General features: G+C 38.8%; 1 protein-coding gene across 1 annotated transcript in view; it reads left to right on the top strand.

The window, feature by feature from the left end:
* Positions 1–19,977, top strand: part of FOXO3 (forkhead box O3) — a 144,216-nt gene that overhangs the window by 92,812 nt on the left and 31,427 nt on the right. Inside the window, exon 2 of the mRNA XM_026726642.2 lies at positions 17,686–19,113. Coding sequence (XP_026582427.1) covers positions 17,686–19,077 — 1,392 coding nt within the window. The 3' untranslated portion in view covers positions 19,078–19,113. The remainder of the gene's footprint in view (positions 1–17,685; positions 19,114–19,977) is intronic.

Raw genomic sequence — 19,977 nt, 5'->3', positions numbered from 1 at the left:
ACTACAGGTAGTCCTTGACTTACAACAGTTCGTTTAATAACTATTTGAAATTACAAGGGAACTGGAAAAAATGACTTATGACCATTTTTAAAACCATTGCAGCATCCCCAAAGCCATGTGATCAAAATTCAGACACTTGGCAGCTGACTCATATTCATGATGGTTGAAGTGTCCTGGGGTCATGTGATCACTTTTTGCGATCTTCTGATAACCAGAGTCAATGGAGAAAACCAAGTTCACTTAACAACCATGTTGCTATCTCAACCATTGCAATGATTCACTTAACAACTATGGCAAGAAAGGTCTTAAAATGGGGCAAAATTCACTTAACAAATGTCTCACTTATCAACATAAATTTTGGGCTCAATTGTGATCATAATTCGAGAATTACCTGTATAATGTTCTAGAAGCCATACAGAATGGTTTATAAATTACAATTGCTAAATGTATATGTAAGTGCACAAAGATGTACAGCACAGTGGAATGTGGCAGTGTCGAATAGTTCTGAGTTATGCAAGTTGAGAGCCAGTTTGGTCTGGTGGTTAAGGCAGCAGGCTAGGAATCTGAGTTCTGTCACCCCTCAGGCATGAAAGCCAGTTGGGTGACTTTGATTCGATCAGCCTCTCTCAGCTCAACACACTTTGCAGGATTGTTGTTGTGTGGAAATAGGAAAAGAAAAGCATATCACCGTCTTGGCCTGTTTACAAAAATAATAAAAATGGGCTAAAAATAAATACATGAATACATGAAATAAAGTGCATAGATTTTGCTCTTTTGAAATTTATATAGTTTTATCAAGCTTTCTAAAAATACTATATTAATAAAATTCCCTCTTTGTTTACTTCTTTGGTCTGACTTTTGAAGACTTTTTATCATATTATAATGTTGTGAAAATTATTTATCCCTTTGTATATCATGTATCAGCTAATGTTTGTTAAGAAAAAGGGAAACTATATATCTTGTATGTATCACTTCCAGATCTGACTTGCACAAATTCAGAAAATGACTAGATAGCAGCAGAGAGGTACAAAACCTCTAACCTTCTGCCATATGTTGATCATCTGTGCCATTGTTTTCTCACATATTCAGCATTAACATTTTTCAATCATTCTTATCTGTGTTTTGTTTCTTGGCTATGAATGTTATATAAAGGATATTACAGAACTGTCCTGCTTATTTTATTAGGAGATATAATTTATATGAGATTTTGTAAGTTTTGCTTTTCTTGCAATAACTGTTTATCTTTTGTGGTTAAACAAGATATTTCAAATCCCATTTCAAAATTAGACTCCATATTGGAGGCCATCTGGGAATTGCATTGCTCCAGAATTGTTAAATTGTTCTCTGTTTTCTAAATCATAAAACATTGTTACCCTGTTATTACCTTTTGGGGGTTCTTACTTTCATTCATTCATTCATTCATTCATTACATACATACATACATACATACATACATACATACATACATACATATGCAGCAACCAAAGGCCTTCGTATCACATTTCAGACATTTTCTCTTTCCCAATTTCATTATGTCTATGATCATTTTGGGGGTAAATCTCATTGGATATGAGGTTACTTTACATCACACACCAGTATTCCACTACTGTTGTGTATGAAATTATAGAATCCAGAGGAGACTGATTGGCCATTAGCCTCACAGCCCTGTACAGTGCAAGAGATTCACTGAATGCTGTTGCATTCACCCTCTACTGTATTTCAAAACCTTCACCAAGGAAGAGCTGATTACCTACTTAGAGGATTAGATTAATTGTGAAATTATTGTTAATAAGTTTCCTACAATTAACCAGTAAAGAGCAGGTCTTTGCTTTCTTCACTGTGCCAATTCTGCCATCCAAGTATTGAAACAATCCTATTTGGTTTCTCTTGGGAATTTTTTTTTGTATAGTCCTACTGTTAGAACCTATATAGCTTAAATCCAAAGTTTGCAAGGAAGAACCAAAAGTGATTGACTGCATTCCAACATTATGCCAACATTATGCCTTCTTTGGTTTAAAGGATGCTTATAGATGTTGTTTAGCCTCTTGAACTCATCAGGTGAAGAGAACCTATCACGTCTTTGAGCAAAGTTAATCTATTCTGTGAATAATTGTATCAGGCATCAGTCTTAAAAACTCGAATACTATTGATTTATTATGTGCTTGTTTGGTTTTAGTTTAGTACGTTAGATAGATTTACTCTTTGTAACTTAGTGTTTGTTTCTTAGCTTTGGTGTCACTGAAGTCACTGAGGTTTATTTAATAAATCATAGTTAAGCAGCATTTCATATAATCTGTAAACATCTATGTAACATACTGTTTTCAGAAGAATTTCGTATGATACAAAAATGTAGAAATGTAATAATAATTATAAAAACAAATTAAAAACTTGTGGCATTTGTTTTGATTTGATGGGTTTTTAAAAATAAATCTTATATTTTAGGTTCTTGTCTATCTAAGTGATAACTTTAAAATTAATAGTTTTTAGAAATGCATATTGAAAAACAACATTTAAATACTAGCTGTTCTTTTTCTTTCCAAAGAGTTATAAATATAGCTCAAATGTTTTTGTCTGATGGCAATTGAACTGTATCAGATTTTAAATTCCACCGTGTTTTTTTAAAAATCAGATTATATGCTCTGTTCAGTGATATACTAACTGCATGTTTGAAATTGCATGGAAGAAGGGTTCCTGTTTCAGATTACTATCCATAAAAGAAATACCGTATCTAAGGAAATTCAGGAGACTTAAAACCTCTAGTAAAAGAACAATCATGCCATGCAAATTGTTGATGGACCTGCACAAACCTGCTGATGCATGGTTGCTTTATACTATATACACTATATCTAATGAGTCACATGCTTACTAAATCCAATCTCTAAATGCCAAAGTTATTAGGTTCAACTCAAGGAAGCTAATTAATACAATCTTTTGCTGAACTAGCATTTCAATATTAACTGAGATTGTTGAAATAATCTTCAAAATGTTGAGCTTCAGTCAGTGAAGAACAAATTACATCTAGCTCATTAAAATTAATGGGATCCGTGTATATAAATTTATCATTACAGAGCATCATGTTTAATGACCAATTCTAGTACTTTCTGCAAGAACTGAATACCAATACAAATATTTTTCTTCCTTCAAACATGTGGAATTAATCATTTTAACATTAACTTCTACTTCTTTAAGGAAATCTACCCTTGATAATTTGATGTTGTTTCCAGTTTATTTACTTTCCTGACCTAAAAGCCACTTCCCCCTTGCATCAGTTATGCATGGTCAGTTACATCCATACTCCTGAATATCAATTTTTTGAAGTAGAACAGAACCTCGCTTTCTGTGGTCAACTGCCATATCTCTGATACTGTAGAGGTGGGAGAATATTACTTAGGACACAGTAGCAGTACAGATAGCTAGAATGTGAATTCTGAAAACTTCACTCTTATAACATTTTGCTTATGTGATTGCTAAGCGTATCGACACTAAAAGATACACATTTATGCAATTTAATGTGTTTTAGAGGTTTTTTCCCCCCTTTTGTTTATTGTACTTTATTGGATTCATGTTTTGATATTATAGTTAATAACTGATTTGTTTGATCCCACTGTATTTGTTTCCGTTTCTTTTTGTATATTATTTTCTATCCATTTCTAGGGTTGACACTAACCTTGATTTGTTGAATCTTGGTTTGTTGGATGATTTCAGATAATATACAAACTATAAATCATAGTTCCCAAATCACAGTAATTGGGGATCATATACAGGTAGTCCTTGGCTTACAAAAGTTCACTTAGTGACCAGGGGTGGAATTCAACTTTTTTCACTAACGCTTCTGTGGGCATGGCTTGGTGGCCATGGTGTGGCTTGGTGGGCATGAGAGGGGAAGATTTCTGCAAAATCCCATTCCCTTCCCTTCCCACCCCATCCCACTAACCTGCTTTCCAGCTCCGTTCTCCTATGCAGGGCAACAAAAGAAGACCCAGCCAATCAGCTGGGACTTGGGAGGCAGAGAATAGATGGGGGTGGAGCCAGCCAGAGGTGGTATTTGCCGGTTCTCTGAACTACTCAAAATTTCCGCTACCAGTTCTCCAGAACTGGTCAGAACCTGCTGAATACCACCTCTCTTAGTGACTGAAGTTACAACAGCACTGAAAAAAGTGACTTATGACCATTCACACTTATCCCCATTGCCAAGTGATTTACATTTGGATGCTTGACAACTGACACATATTTATGACGGTTGCAGTGTCCTGTGGTCATGTGATCCCCTTTTGTGATCTTCTGATAAGCAAAGTCAACAGGGAAGCCAAATTCACTTAACAACCATGTGACTAATTTAACAACTGCAGTGATTCACTTAACAAAAGTGGCAAAAAAGGTCGTAAAATGGGGAAAGGCTCACTAAACAAACTTCTCACTTAGCAACATAAATTTTGGGCCCAATTGTAACTCGAGGACTATTTGTATTGAACAAAATCAAACCAACCACATTGTAGCATAGCATTACAGATGAACTCAACAGAAACCCATAAATTCATCAGTCAAAGGAAAATAAATTATGACCCATAAGGTTTACATGGGATCAGTCTTGTGATCTGTGCAGGCTGGAGATGTGTGAAAATGCCAAAGTGATACCTGTGAACAAGGGAGACATACACTTTTGCATTTACTCAATGTATCGTTCCTTATACCTGCTTTCTCCTCTCTGGTGACCCCTGGATGGGCACCATAATCCCCATCATTGCCAACTCCTCCTTGAATTAACCTGTAGGGTAAAAATCTGATATTATATCCTTAAAACGTCCCTTATCATCTCTTTGGGATAGTTTCTAGAGCACGTAAAGTATGGAAAGCCTAACAATGTAACCTGACATTTTATGTATAAAGTAGTACATAATTATAGAGAAATGTTATTTCCAGTTGCTATTCTTCAGATTTCTAGGAGAACAAGTCCATAAAGTCATGTTACAAAACCTGTGTGTGATGTATAACTTGGTTGCTCTGGTTGATGTAGCATATGGACATCACATTTTACCCATGAAGTGTATTTAGGATCAAGCTCTTTCAGACTTTGCTGACACACTGGCTTGATTAGTTTTACTATTTGCTCCTTTCCCATGAATATACAGCATTTCCTGCCAGAGAGTAGCTAGAGTTTAGTCACAATTTCCAAAAGTAGGTAGATTTCATAACAGGAAAGCTCGTTCTGACTCATCTCTGTAATCTTTCGCATTAAAAGTATCATTGAGGTCTTGAAAGAAATTGCAGGGACATAACACTAAAGGAGAAATGTGAGTCCTTCTTACGTTCCTTCCTTGAAAAGGAATAATCCGAATAGGAAAATAATTGAATATGTATATATAAAAGCTTGTTTGGACAATGTAGTCAGCAGAAATTTAATTCCGCTTTTGTAAATTCAGCTCTCCGTGTACATATCTTTGATGTTTAAGAGCATCTTAAACTTAAGTTGTCCTTAAATTTTCATTTTCAACACACAACCTTTGCTGAGGATCTTTTATTAATATATATCAGCCTCTTTCAATATCCAGTTAATATGTTTCTCTGGTGTTGTTATATTCCATAGCTGGAATTCAATGCACTCTCTTCATATGCTAGAAGCATTTATTATAAAAAGGAAAAAGCCATATGACCATTAGGGTAATAAATGACCCAAATCCATTTTGAGGCAATACCCGGATTAGGACAACTGAAAGTTTAAGATTAGGGGATGGGGTTTCTGTGCTTTAACCAAGGTCTTCATTGAGTAAGATGATTAAATATTAAGAAGCAACAAAAAGGAGCTGGGGTCAGGGAATGATGCAGTGGATGTCCAGATCATGCCTGCAGTAGGTTAATCTCAGCTGATTGGGAAAATCTGCAGAGAAGCAAATTAGATCTTCAAAAGCATATGAACGATGGTAGTATATACTTAGAGGGCTCATAAATGAGTCATTGTTGCACACCATATGCACTCCCTTTTTAAAATTAAAAAAAAAATCAGCAGTTGTAGCTTACAAAGGCACGCATCTCTCCTCTTTATTTTGCAGTCCGGAGGCTTTGTGCTCCACTACCAATACTATTGATGCTACTATGTGAGCTATTTAAATGCATCTCAGATATGCTTTTGATGAAGTTATAGAAAAGCAGCTGTCACAAATGAAGATAAAACAAAGGAGATGCAGGGGGGAGGGGAAGAAAAGATAGGTAGGAATACCTAGAAATAGAAGAATGGAAACTGGTGTGTCCTCTATTCTAAGCACCCATAGATTTTGGCCATTCTGTATTCTAAATGCTGCTGTAGGAAGTGATTGTATAATTTTAGCCTCTACAGTCTTTGTTTGGCCAACCGGTATTTAGGCAAGGCAGCTATCATTCACACCAGAGGTGGTATTCAGCAGATCCTGACCAGTTCTGGAGAACCGTTAGTGGAAATTTTGAGTAGTTCGGAGAACCGGCAAATACCTCCTCTGACAGGAGATTTTACAGTAATCCTTCCCCTGCCACGCCCACCAAGCCACGCCCACAGAACCGTTAGTAAAAAAAATTCAATCCCACCACTGATTCACACGTGTTATAAAAACCATGTATTTTATTACATTTATCACAAAACATGAAAGATACAATTTAGGAAAAAATTAACCAGTTGCCATTAGCTGGATTAAAATAGCTTAGTAACATCCCTGCCCATACCTTATTGCATACTGCATACTTACTGCAGTATTTTTCAAAGTACAACCTGGGGACATCCAAGGGGTCTATGAAATCAAAATGAATTGCCACCCTACGTTGAAAAATAATACAATATTAAAATCCCATCAAATAAGAAGAGATGGTGGCAGAGAATGTGTCGATCTTAAGTTTTAATATGGTAAATATCAATAAACATAACCCATAGGAACAAAAGCTCTTTTGAGGCCATCCATAATTTTTGGCCACCAAAGGAAGGACTCGCTGGAGAAGAGCCTATTGCTGGGAAAGATTGAGGGCAATAGAAGAAGGGGACGACAGAGAATGAGGTGGCTGGATGGAGTCACTGAAGCAGTAGGCGTGAGCTTAAATGGACTCCAGAAGATGGTAGAGGACAGGAAGGCCTGGAGGAACGTTGTCCATGGGGTCGTGATGGGTCAGACAGGACTTCACAACTAACATGAAAAAATAATTTTTGACAATGGAAAGTGGTCGTGAGAGAAGAAAAGTTAAAGAAACACTACTTTATTGCCTCGGGGGTGAATATTAAAACACAGATTTAGCAGCTGTATAGCCTAAGAAATATCAAACATGTTAAGAGCTAGAATTTCCTTTTTCAGACACCATTGAACTCTGCGCTCCTGATTAATTTCTTAATCTTAAGAACTGCCGAGTAGACCGCCTTACAGTTTAATTCCCGCAAAGGTTCTCAATTGGAACTGGATTGAGGCCTTGAATGGCCTGCAGTCCGAAGAGTTGCTCTGAAACAGACCTTGCAACAGGTGCTTCTTTATTTGCTTGCTTCTGGGGAATGACCCTTGCCCCTGTCCCTTTGAATTCTACAGCCACAAGCTCTCTCCCCTTCCTTCAATATTCTAAATTATTTTTCTTAAGCTTCTTTTGTTATGCGGAAAGCAGCCCCTGATGATATTGGAAACTCAGTGCATTGCATTGGAATACTCGCAAGAATTCCAGTGTGCAGAAATCGCAAATACACACTTACAGCCTGTATTATCAGGTCTTGCTGGAGGGCTTGGTCAAAAGATGTTGTACTGGGTAAAAAGTTGGGGGGGGAAGGGAATCCGCAAGAGTTGGTTCCAGTGTCCAAGTGTGTGCCGGAAGTGCAGGTTTGGTGGAGTAGAATGGAATGGAATGGAATGTTCTCTGTAGTTTTCCAAGAACAAAAACAGCTGGGCAAGAAGCTACCGAGACGGTTTCTAACTTTGAAAAATAAACGCCACACCACTGTTTAACCATTGCCATCTCTGCTCATAAAGCTCTATTTGGAATGTTTCTTTTGACGGGAAGAAACAGTTCTTTGTTTCTTATTTTCCCCCCTCCTTCCCTCCCTCCTTTCATCTTTGTTGCTCCTCCACTCATTTTTGATCAGCCTTTTGAAAAATTCAGCATTGGGGTATTTTTATGGTGATGTTTTGCTCGTGTTTTCTTTCTCCCATCATCCCCCACCTCTCCTGCCCCCACACCTACATTTCCCAGTGGGGAAAAAATAAAATAAATGGCAAGCATCGTTCTCACTATGCAGAACAAATGTTACTTATTAGAAGTCTCCTGCGGTCAGCGGATGGCTGTCTATAGGGTAGCTGGAAGTGGTGCGGCTAACTGAAAGTCGAATGTGTTCAGCCAATTCTCAGATGCTGTATTTTCAGCTGGGGATGGGGTTGTTATTTATCATAGTAATTTAGAATAATATCATTAAAGAGAGGGGGGGAAGGGGGAGAGGGGGGGAGAGAGAGACCAGATTGATTTAGATCAGGGGTCTCCAACCTTGGCCACTTTAAGCCTGGAGGACTTCAACTCCCAGGAATTCCCCAGCCAGCAAATTCTGGGAGTTGAGGTCCTCCAGGCTTAAAGTGGCCAAGGTTGGAGACCCCTGATTTAGATATTCTGACCATGATTCTGGTTGTACACATTTGGTTACAATGAGTTGCCTCGTGTATGTCAGAAGACACTTCCAAGGAATTAAAAAATTAAACTGCAACTATATAGAGGACACTTGTTATTCATTCATTGTTTAAACTTTTAGACAACTCCCCAAATAATGAATAATGTTGTGATAATTTTTAGATATATCATCTGAAAACCCAGCTTTCTGGAAAAGGCTCTCATTCAAGGAAAAGTGGAAGGGAAGGGAAGAAAGAGACAACCACTAACAAGGCATCAGTGAATCCATTGTTGAGAGACCTAAAAGAACAGGTTAAGGATAAACCATCGTGGAGAAAATCTATCTCTGTGGTTGCCAGGAATTGAAATGACTTGGTGGCTCATAATCAAACAATCAATGAATCAATAGTAATAATTAAGATAATGGCATTAAAATAGTGACATTAAAATGAACACAACATAAAAAGGCATTGGTAAGATCCAAGGCAGCAACTATAGAGTCCAGTACAATTTAAGCAAAGTCAAATTGGACTTGAAAATTTAAGAGCATTCTGAAAAAGAGCTCTTCACTTGGTGTATAGTATTTGTGTGAAGAGGGAAACTCTTGGGTGAGGCTCCATATGCAGGGAATTCAGGTATGGCAACCAGTGGGACCTCAATTTATAATCTGCTTTACATCTCTTAACAACAGAGATACTTTAAGATAATGACAATATGTGAAAGTCAGACTGTAAAGATGCCTTAAGACAGTCCCATAATCCATATAGCTCAGTATTTTTCCAGCTCTGTTGAGTTTTATCTCTGATTGTCTCCAAAGGTCTTGTTGATTGTATGGGATAGAAAGAGTACAAGGGTTTTGGTTTTTTTTTTTTTTTTGGCAGCTGAGGTCAGGTAGGTTATGTGTATCTTTCCTTCAGTAAGGATAAGTTTTATGTGTGTGTTTCAGTGTTTCCTCAAATCCACTGTCTGATGCTACATATAGGCCCTGAAGGGAGAAAAAAAAAGATGTCAGCTGTAGTTCTCAGACATCCCAGGTTGTGCCTTCAGTATTCCAAAACTATACTTCTAAGTTATTTTATTACCTCATAGAATTGGCTCTGTAGCAGTGATGGGATTCAAAAAAATTTTTATTACCGGTTCTGTGGGCGTGGGTTGGTGGGCGTGGCAGGGGACAGATACTACAAAATCCCCATTCCCTCCCCACCTCACTAACCTGCTTTCCAGCTCCGTTCTCCTGTGCAGGGCAACAAAAGAAGATCCAGCCGATCAGCTGGGGCTTGGGGGGACAGAGAATAAATGGGGGCAGGGCCAGTCAGAAGTGGGATTTGCCGGTTCTCTTAACTACTCAAAATTTCTACTACCGGTTCTACTGGTCAGAACCTGCTGAATACCACTTCTGCTCTGAAGGCATTCTTACCACAAAAAAAAAAAAAATGGTGAGTGGCTACAGCCCAGTATTTCGAAAGGACGTTCTCTGCCTTGCTCCTGCCAAGACACAGACCAGCTGTGGGTTAGAGAGGAGTATCCTGAAGGATTAAGAGATGGTGGAAAGCAACCTTTCCTATTCTCTGTTTGATAGGTATTCAATGTCCATCATTGTGGCCATGTTGAGAATAGACAAAGTTGCCACTTTGTAAGACTGCCTAACATATGCTGTCAGGATTATAATTTATAATTATAATTTATAAATTCATAATTTATAATCCTGACAGCACATATTAGGCAGTCTTAAAAATTATAATTTATGTGAAGAAAGGAAAAGGGGAAGATATGGAGAGATACTAACACTAAAGTAAAACAAAGACATTAGTGACAAACTATACTGTTCGTTTGTTTATTCAAGTTTCTATACCATCTGACTCACAAATAACCTTGCCTGTATCAATTATTGCAAAGATTGGGATATTAAGTGAAAATAGCTCAATGTAATCCTCTAAATTTAAGACATTGGGCTAGAAACCAGAAATTCAAAATCCATATTAGCCATAAAAGCAGCTGAGTGACTTGGGGCCTCAGCTCAAAGAAGAAGACAGTGGCAAACCACTTTTAAAATCTTGCTAAGAAAAATGCAGGGATTGCTCAGGCAGTCATCAGGCACCAACACTGACTTGGGTCCAGGTATAATTCTCTAAAGTCAAAAGGTTTTAACAGTCAATTCCGGTAAGGGGAAAACTGAAATGCCTCGTACGTTTTCTTGTGGCATGTTTCCCAACCACCCACTGTCCCCTTTCAGCAAACAAGAAAGCAGTTTAAGATACTTTTAGTACCTACATTTCTCAAGCATGCAAGTGTTTATACCAACAAAAATTATAAATTAATATGTTTGTCTGATAATGTTAGCAATTAAAAGAATTAAGGTAGAGCTGAAAGAGGTACCCAGTTGTAAATTGAGCTAAATTAGAATCATAACTCTTCAGGGTGTCTCTCTAGAACAGATAATAAGTGACTGGGCTGAATTGAAAAATGGATAAAAGGCCACTAAGCCCATGCGGTGTACCTTTCCTCACAGACCAAGCTATAACTCTTCTTCCACAGTCAGCCTCTCATGCTTTATTATAAAATGGGACTGGGAGAGGGGGAAATGCTGAGAACAAAAACATCAAAGTGTCCTTTTCATTCATTTATGCCTCTATCCATTTGTTGATTCATTTCTGAAAGATCTGCAAGAAAAATACCGAATACAGATTTTAATTTAACTGTTGTATTAAGGTAAGACAATGTGCTTTTCAGAGGCAAGGCTATAATGCTCAATAAACTACAGAAATGTACTTAACCTGTCATGTTCATTACCTCCAATCCCTTGGATCCCTTCAAGTTTAGTAGCATTATTAGAAAGAATAAATTGTTTGCTGGACTCTCTCTCCTTCCAGCACTTCTCTCTACTAACATGAGAATACTTACGAGCATTTCTTATAATAATTTCTTACTTCCTTATCCCCCTGTTGCTTGCCTTCCATTATGTTATGTCCTTGGGACTAGTTGAAGTCCCCAACCTGGTCCGTTCTTTGAGCAGGAGCGTTAGCAGCTCCCATTGGTTGGCTCCGTTTGACAGTCGGCTATAAAAGCCGGCTGTTGAGTTGAGCCAGCCGCTGTTCGCTGGGCAAGTCTGCATTGTTAGCTAGCAGACACGACAGCCCCTTATTCTTGAATAAAGCCAGTTATTAGAATACTCTGGTCTATGCCTCTCATTCCTCGATCTACAACACATTACACCTGTACTCCTACTTTCTGCTTTGACTTTAACCCCCAATAAATACGTTTATCCATTGTACGAGGTGCAATGACAATAAAGTAAAGTAAAGTAAACTTATTTTGGGAGTGGTGTCAAAGTAGTTCTAAGCAGACACATTGGTCTGCTATGTGGGGATGTACCTTACTTCTTTAAGGCACAGTTTTCCAATCTTTTCAGCCTTGTAGATCAGCAGGGGAAGAGAGGGGATGGTTCTGTGTAAGTGAACTCACTCACCCACATCTCACGTAAATAGGGATGTGCATGCACACACTTGCCCTCCACTTCTGTAGCCCAGTTCTGAACCGCTCAAGGCCTGGTAGTGGGCTGTGTGGTGCAGGGGTTGGGGACCCTAGCTTTAAGGTCAGTCAGGCTAAGGGAAGGCAAATTAGTGTCCTTCTCTGGACATCATGGTCATAGATCATTCTAGGGAGCTTGGAGTTCAAATCGCTCATCCCTGGATGTCCATTGTTCAGTTGTTGTCTCTCAGCCAATTTATTTCACAGGAGTATATTCCACCATGAACTGATTTTCAAACAAGATATGATATAAGTGTAATAAATATTTTGTATTGTCTCTGTGTTCAAAGCTTTAGAATAAAACTTTGAAAATAGAGCCTTTTCCCTTATATTTTAGACCTTAAGGTGTTTTATTTCTCTTCAGAGCTGAAATGAATTTCTTTCTTGCTCCAGCAAAAAGATGGTCCGCCGGTCATTTCTTGAAAACTTAATCATCACCTCCCACCCCTGTCATAAAGGTGCCCACCTTTTGTTGCTCCACATTAGAAAATAGTATTGTTCTGACTTCTGCCAATGCAAGCCAGGCCGAGTAGACACCCGTCACACTCCCATCCACTGTGCCCCTATTGGCTTGAGGGTGCTGTGATAGGAATGCTGCCTCCCTTTCAGACCCTGTGATGGAATGAACACTGCGACCTGGGCTTTTGGCCTGCCTGTCTGCCACATATATTGGGGACTTTCCTTTCCCTGTTCTTGACTTCCCCTCTCCAAGCTTCTGTTTCATTGGACAACCATGTTCAGGAATGGAATGGTTAAGAGGCCATTTTTTAAAAATGTGAAATTTAAGAGTTTTGCCCTTTTCTTCTCCTTCAGCTCGCATTAAAAATTTACAGCTGTGGGAGGCTCCCTCCCTCCCTCCCTTCCTTCCTTCCCTCCTTTCCTTCCTCAGTTGAATAACTTAATACTGTAGTAGAACCACAAGTTCAGATATATATCAGTGACCTGGAAGGGAGATGTCTGGAAATGTTATTTAAAAACAATATAAATATGAAAGTAAAATAATTTCCATAATAAAGATGAATACTGGTGCCCAATGCATTTAGAGAATTTTTCCACTAGATCATTTTTTCAGTGCTTCTAAGTTACTTTTACCCCTGCTTATCCTGCTCAGAAAGCCATTCAAGAAGGTTAAAACAAGCACTCAGAGTAACTAATCAGAAGCTGCTCCTATTAATCACTTCCAAATCATGTATTGTGAAAAGACATATTGCAAGACTTACTTTAATTGTTTGTATCTAGTTGAAGAACATACAGCACGCTGGAACTCTTTCTTTCGCATTGCAAATTGGACTGGGGTATTAAATTTACAGAGTCAATCATACAAGGATTCCATATCCAACAGCTGTATCTCATCTTGCTAATCTGTAGGTTTATTTTTAAAAATATTGGGTGGGGGTGTTTTTAAGAGAAGTCACACAGTTCTTCTCCCCCCCCCCCCAGCAAATGGATTCCTTGTTGTGTTGTGGAGAGTGATAAATTGATACCACATGTCCCTTCCAGACAAAAAGCCTCTGTACTCCAGGCGAGGTGCATGCAGCTGGTGTCTGAATTAATGGGCAAGTCCCATAAGGTAAACACAGCGTGGAAGGGACTGAAACAGAAACTGAGCTCAGAAGAGTGAGGAAATTTTTGTAGAAAAGGATCTGCCAATGTTCCTAAACTAAAGAAATAAAGAACAAATAGAACTCGGAAATATGAGAAGCAGTGGTTCTGATCAAGTCAGCAAAACTGTAAACAGCCTGAGTAAAACATATTCCTTGGTCTTCTACTGTCCTTATAAAACTTATGAATGAACACGGCAAAGCACATGCTGTGCATACATTTCATTATTTGTAACAGGATAGGTAATCCCACTAAGGAGTGTTCCTTATGATTGGGAGAATGGACACATGTTTTCTGTGGGGATGTAATTAACAATAGCACTTGGGCTTATATACCGCTTTCCAGTGCTTTCCAACCCTCTCTAAGCAGTTTACAGAGTCAGCATATTGCCCCCAACTATCTCGGTCCTCATTTGACCAACCTCAGAATGATGGAAGGCTGAGTCAACCTTGAGCTGGTTAGAATCGAACTACTGGCAGCTGGCAGAATTAGCCTGCAATGCTGCATTCTAACCACTGCACTACTAGGGCTCATAACATGTATAATTAACATGTATAATAACCTTTGCCTTTCTCTTTCTGCTACCATTTTGTCTAATATTTCTTCTGCAAAGCTTCAGTTTATATTTCAAAGAAAATCTTCATTGGTGCTGGTGGGACATTCCTTTCTATGCATATGACAATCTTAGAGAGGAACTCAAATTCCCAAAACTGCTCAGGCTGCTTGGTAGCTGTTGTTGACATAACATACTATGCACATTGGCCCTAGAAGTTATGCTAAATGCACCGTGCCTAGAAGCATGGCGGAGAGGGATCCCCAGTACTTCTGATCTTTGGGACAGATTTGATCCCATGATGGAATGTTGCACTTGAATGTTGAAATGCAGGAACTTTATATGAGATAGCGGAGGCCATATTTAGCTTGAAAGGGAACTATAGTAGTGTTCATTCAGATTGACTCAGGTTTCAATCTTTATAAATGCAGGGGAAGGCAGTGTATATTAGTTTTAAGAAACTAATTCATTCAACAATCACCTAGTATTGCCCATCAGCAAGAAACAACATAAGTAACAATTACTATGAAGTAAGAAAATGAATATGAAGTGGGGGGTTTTTATCACTAGCTACTTTTGTGTGAGGAAGAAATTGGACAAAACCATAACCAAAGCTACTAAAGTTAGACTTGTCTATTACAATAAGGTGTTAGTTTCTTCTTCCACTGAGAAAAGTCACCCATAACCAAAACCCAGGATTTGATAGATAGGGGGGTTAGCTTTAGGTAAAGTCTCAAGTCTTACAGTTGTAATAGCTTGCTTTTTGTCACTCAGGCTAAATGCATTTGAACTGTGTCTTAATCTGAATATTTGTTGGGTAAAAGCTTGACACTTTGACACATAGTAGTTGCATTAATGCTCCAAAATTCAGTAAATTGTATAAGATTTTCATCAAACTCTTGTGTAGATAATTATTATTACTTTTAATGTTTTTATTCTTAGATGACTGAAAGGTTTTGAGAGCTTACACATAGATGGAGGTACACAGTAGTGTTATAATCCTTCTGGTTAAAAGAAAAAACCCTCACTCATTGAAAATCTGTATGCACCCATTAGCGTATTTGCAGAGCTTGGAACCAAAGCCATAAACTGGCAAAGTTAAAAGAAAACACTCCAGAGCTTTTTACTTTATTGAAGGCGTGCAAATGCCACAAAGGGAGAGTGGCATTTGGTATGTATTTGCTTGAAGTGATAATTTATTTTATTTACTTCTTTGTCAAATTTATGTGGCTGCCCATCTTATGAAAAAGCTATTCTAGGCAGCAGACAACAATATATATCTGCTGTGATCAAGAGAAAAAATCCTGGCTTGGAATTTTATTACTATTTTTCCCTTTACTGGACCTGGCCTTAGACAAAACATTTTTTCTGTACTTAAACGATGAATAAAAAGCACGTAGACTGCATGTCTTTGCACACCCCAGATGTTTTTCATTAACTTAATGTCATCCTGCTTCTTTATGTCAGATGTAGCAATGCCAATGTGAATCATCGAGCTTGAATGACAATCCCCGTTGTACATCATAAAATAGGGTTTTTTAAAAAAAAAAAAACCAGCAATTTGCAAATTCTTACTATCCTGTTTTCAAAAACATGTTTTCAAAAGCATTTCACTTTTCCACATGGATATGATCCACATCTGCCAGTAGTTTTTAAGTATCTCCTCACATTTCAACAGACTGGCTCTTACTGTGGTTTCCTCAAGATTCTTATCTCCAAAATACTTTAAGATTTTGACACGCACAATACAAAGCTGCTTGTTTTAATTGTTAAAGTAACAAGGACCAACTTTGCAAGCAGCCATCCAGGACTTGCAAATGACATGGCTGCTTTAGCAATCTGAAAAGAGAGGCCTAGGCCTCTGTGCTGTGTAAAGAAGTAGCTTTGCATTGCACAATTGGAGTATATTTGAGGTATACAGACTGTAATCCTACCAGTCTCATCTTCCTTTGGGTGTGTCCAGACAAAGGGTTGTCGCAGTAACAACCACAAGACATTCTGCCTTTGCCACCTTTCCCAACTTAATCTGCCTTTCCCTTTATTTATTTTTTTTCTGATATGGTAATTAAAATAATTAAAAGAAATGGTGGGAATATGCAGGAGGTTAATTATTGGAAGAAATCTTCCAGTCAGTTCTCTGAAAAATTCTGAGTGTGGTGGTTTGATATTTGACAATAAAAGCCTTATCTGGGAGTCTTCCCTCTGCCACTTTTTTTTATAAACTATAAACCTAAAGTACATCTCAATGGAATGGTTGGAAATAGCTTTTAAACTAGCAGCGCTTGTCTCTTGCAACCATGAGTTCCTTCTAGTATGACCCTCAATGGCATGCTGATTTGAGGGCAATGGGTTTTCTCCTCTCAGTGGTGTTTTGACTTCGTGCATTTCTTATGGCAATTGACTAGAATTTGGTTTGCTCAACTCTTTCATATCCACTAGTAAAAACCACACAGTTGGTGATTGTGCTATATATAATTGTTTTTCTCTTTGGAAACTTACAGCAATGGCTCAAGGTAGAATATTAACCAAGTTAGTTTGCTCAGACACCACTAAAGGAAAAGGGAAGATGAGAAAAAAATACTAATAAACATAGTTGTTGCTATTTACAGAAGATCATTAGGTTACAACATGTCAAACAGGTTTACTTTGCATTTTCAGTTTGTACACTAAGATTTAAAAATAAGCAAGTTGCAGAACTGGTTCTTGACTATAAGTACTTAGGATCATAGGATATCTATATTAATTATCCTGATTTTCTATGCATATGATTACTTTAGCAACTATTTTAATGGGAGGCTTTTTAAATAAAAGCTAGAGATTCTCTTTAAGCTAATGAACATAAAGTAAGAGAATCTGTTTAGAAAACTACACTAAATCACCAAAGCCATGTGCTTGCAACAGTAGCATCAGTACTAAATGTTCTTTCTCATGAAAGGGCTTATCAATACGTTCATTAGATTCAGGCCATGCTTTTTATCACGATTCCTATTCTAAATTCTATGTTTATTCTAGTGTCTGAACAACCTATTAAAAACTAGAGAAGTAATAGCAATAATGGAAGTCCCAAAGGTGCTTTTTCAGGAGGCAACTGGACTTTCTTGTTTTGTCTTTGAAGACATTTTGCTTCTTATCCAGGAAGCTTCTTCAGCTCTGACAGGATAGTTCCTCCACTATCCTGTCAGAGCTGAAGAAGCTTATTGGCTGAGAAGCGAAATGTCTTCAAAGACAAAACAAGAAAGTCCAGTTGCCTCTTGAAAAAGCACCTTTGAGATAACTGAGAATCTCTACAGACTTTTAGCAATAATGGAAGTTTTTTTTTCTTTATGCTTTTTATGTCTTGAGTATTATATTGAATAACGGCATTTCCTTGACATATTCTAAATTTTGGGGGGTTTTGTGTGTTGTCTTTGCAGAACTCAATCAGACACAACTTGTCACTTCACAGTCGATTCATCAGGGTACAGAATGAAGGAACTGGGAAAAGCTCGTGGTGGATGATCAACCCCGATGGAGGAAAAGGAGGGAAAGCGCCACGCAGACGGGCTGTATCGATGGACAACAGCAACAAATACACAAAGAGCCGAGGACGAGCAGCTAAGAAAAAAGCAGCCCTTCAAGTTGCCCAGGAGACAAGTGACGACAGCCCCACCCAGCTATCCAAGTGGCCTGGTAGCCCAACCTCCCGTAGCAGTGATGAACTGGATGCATGGACAGATTTCCGGTCTCGTACCAACTCGAATGCCAGTACAATAAGTGGCCGCCTGTCACCAATATTGGCAAGCACTGAGCTAGATGAGGTGCAGGATGATGATGCTCCCCTTTCTCCCATGTTGTACAGTAGCTCACCCAGCATGTCCCCATCAGTGAGCAAGCCCTCTAACGTTGAGCTGCCTAGGTTGACTGACATGGCAGGCACGATGAACCTGAACGATGGCTTGACAGATAATCTTATGGATGACCTCCTGGACAATATAACCCTTCCCTCTTCCCAGCAGTCACCCACAGGAGGTCTTATGCAGAGAAGCTCAAGCTTTCCATACGGCTCCAAAGGTTCAGGGCTTGGTTCTCCATCCAGTAGTTTCAACAATGCTGTGTTTGGTCCATCATCTCTGAATTCTCTCCGTCAGTCTCCCATGCAAACCATCCAAGAGAACAAGCAAGCTACGTTTTCTTCCATTTCACACTACAATAACCAAACTCTGCAGGATCTGCTGGCATCGGATTCACATAGCCACAGTGATGTCATGATGACTCAGTCTGATCCACTCATGTCACAAGCTAGCACCGCTGTGTCTGCCCAAAACGCCCGCAGGAATATTATGCTTCGAAATGATCCAATGATGTCGTTTGCTGCTCAACCTAGTCAGAGCTCTTTGACCAATCAGAACCTGCTCCACCACCAGCATCAATCCCAGAATTCCTCTCTCAGTGGCAGCCGTGCCTTGTCAAATTCTGCCGGTACTATGGGCTTAAGTGACACCAACCTTGGATCAGCAAAACACCAGCAACAGCCACCTGCCAACCAGTCTATGCAATCACTTTCTGACTCCCTCTCAGGCTATGCCAACAGTGTGAGCCTTCCGGTCATGGGGCACGATAAATTCCCCAGTGATTTGGATCTGGATATTTTCAACGGGAGCTTGGAATGCGACATGGAGTCCATTATCCGCAGTGAACTCATGGATGCAGATGGATTGGATTTTAATTTTGATTCCCTCATCTCAGCCCAGAATGTTGTTACACTGAATGTGGGAAACTTCACTGGTGCTAAGCAAGCTTCATCACAGAGTTGGGTTCCAGGCTGAAGGATTTATGCAAAGAGGGGAAAATGGGCAAAGCAGGTTAGCAATGTTTAGTCTGTTGCATTCGGTACTGTACTTGACAATATGTAACTATAGCCTTTAAAGTGGACAAGTACAGCTTTTACAGCAAACATTCAGACCTAGCTAAGGATTAGATTAAAGCTTAGCAATGATAATAGTTTCCCATAGAAATGACTCAAGGCTGATTTAATTTCAGTCTTCACCATTGTGTTCTATGAGCATACTATATTGAAAGATGTAATCCATTCCCAAACCCGACCCACTATTAACTCCTGCATGCATGTTGAAACTTTTCAGAAAACTGGTGTGTGTGTGTATGTGTGTGTGTGTGTGGCTCCTCTTACTTGGTGATTGTTCTATCATTTCCAAAAAAAAATCACTGCATGGGATTTTGTTAGTGTGATGTTAGTTCCAACTTGCATCATTATGGGGTAAATCATTAAGCTAAATTGCTATCTACCAACCCATCCTTAAATTGACAAACAAACAAACAAACAAACAAAACCACTATATTAGAACAACATTTGCTGTTCGCATTGCCAACCTTTATTCTGCCTCTCACCTGTCTTGTTTTGATGCACTGTTGGACAGTAGAGTCCTGATTTTCCATGTGAGGAGCAAGGAGAGACCTGGCTTTGCTGCCCTTTCTCTTCTGCGTATCACCAACCATCAAGGACGCTATCTGATAGTCACAGCGCCAGACCAGAAATGGGCAGGTCCACCTCTTAACACCTCACTCTGTTGTAACTTAAGCTGAGTAGGTTTGTGTGTTTTTTTTAAAAAACAAACAAACATCATAATTACAGAGGGTAATGAGCTGCTGCTTTTTTGTTTAAGATTTCTATCCCCTTCTCCTCCTTTACATTCTTTATATAGATAATA

This window comes from Pseudonaja textilis, chromosome 1 (assembly GCF_049901715.1).
Source record: "Pseudonaja textilis isolate UNSWEBS1 chromosome 1, rPseTex1.2, whole genome shotgun sequence".
Taxonomy (NCBI): Eukaryota; Metazoa; Chordata; class Lepidosauria; order Squamata; family Elapidae; genus Pseudonaja; species Pseudonaja textilis.
Note: the sequence above shows the minus strand (reverse complement) of the source record. Positions and strands in the feature narration are given on the sequence as shown.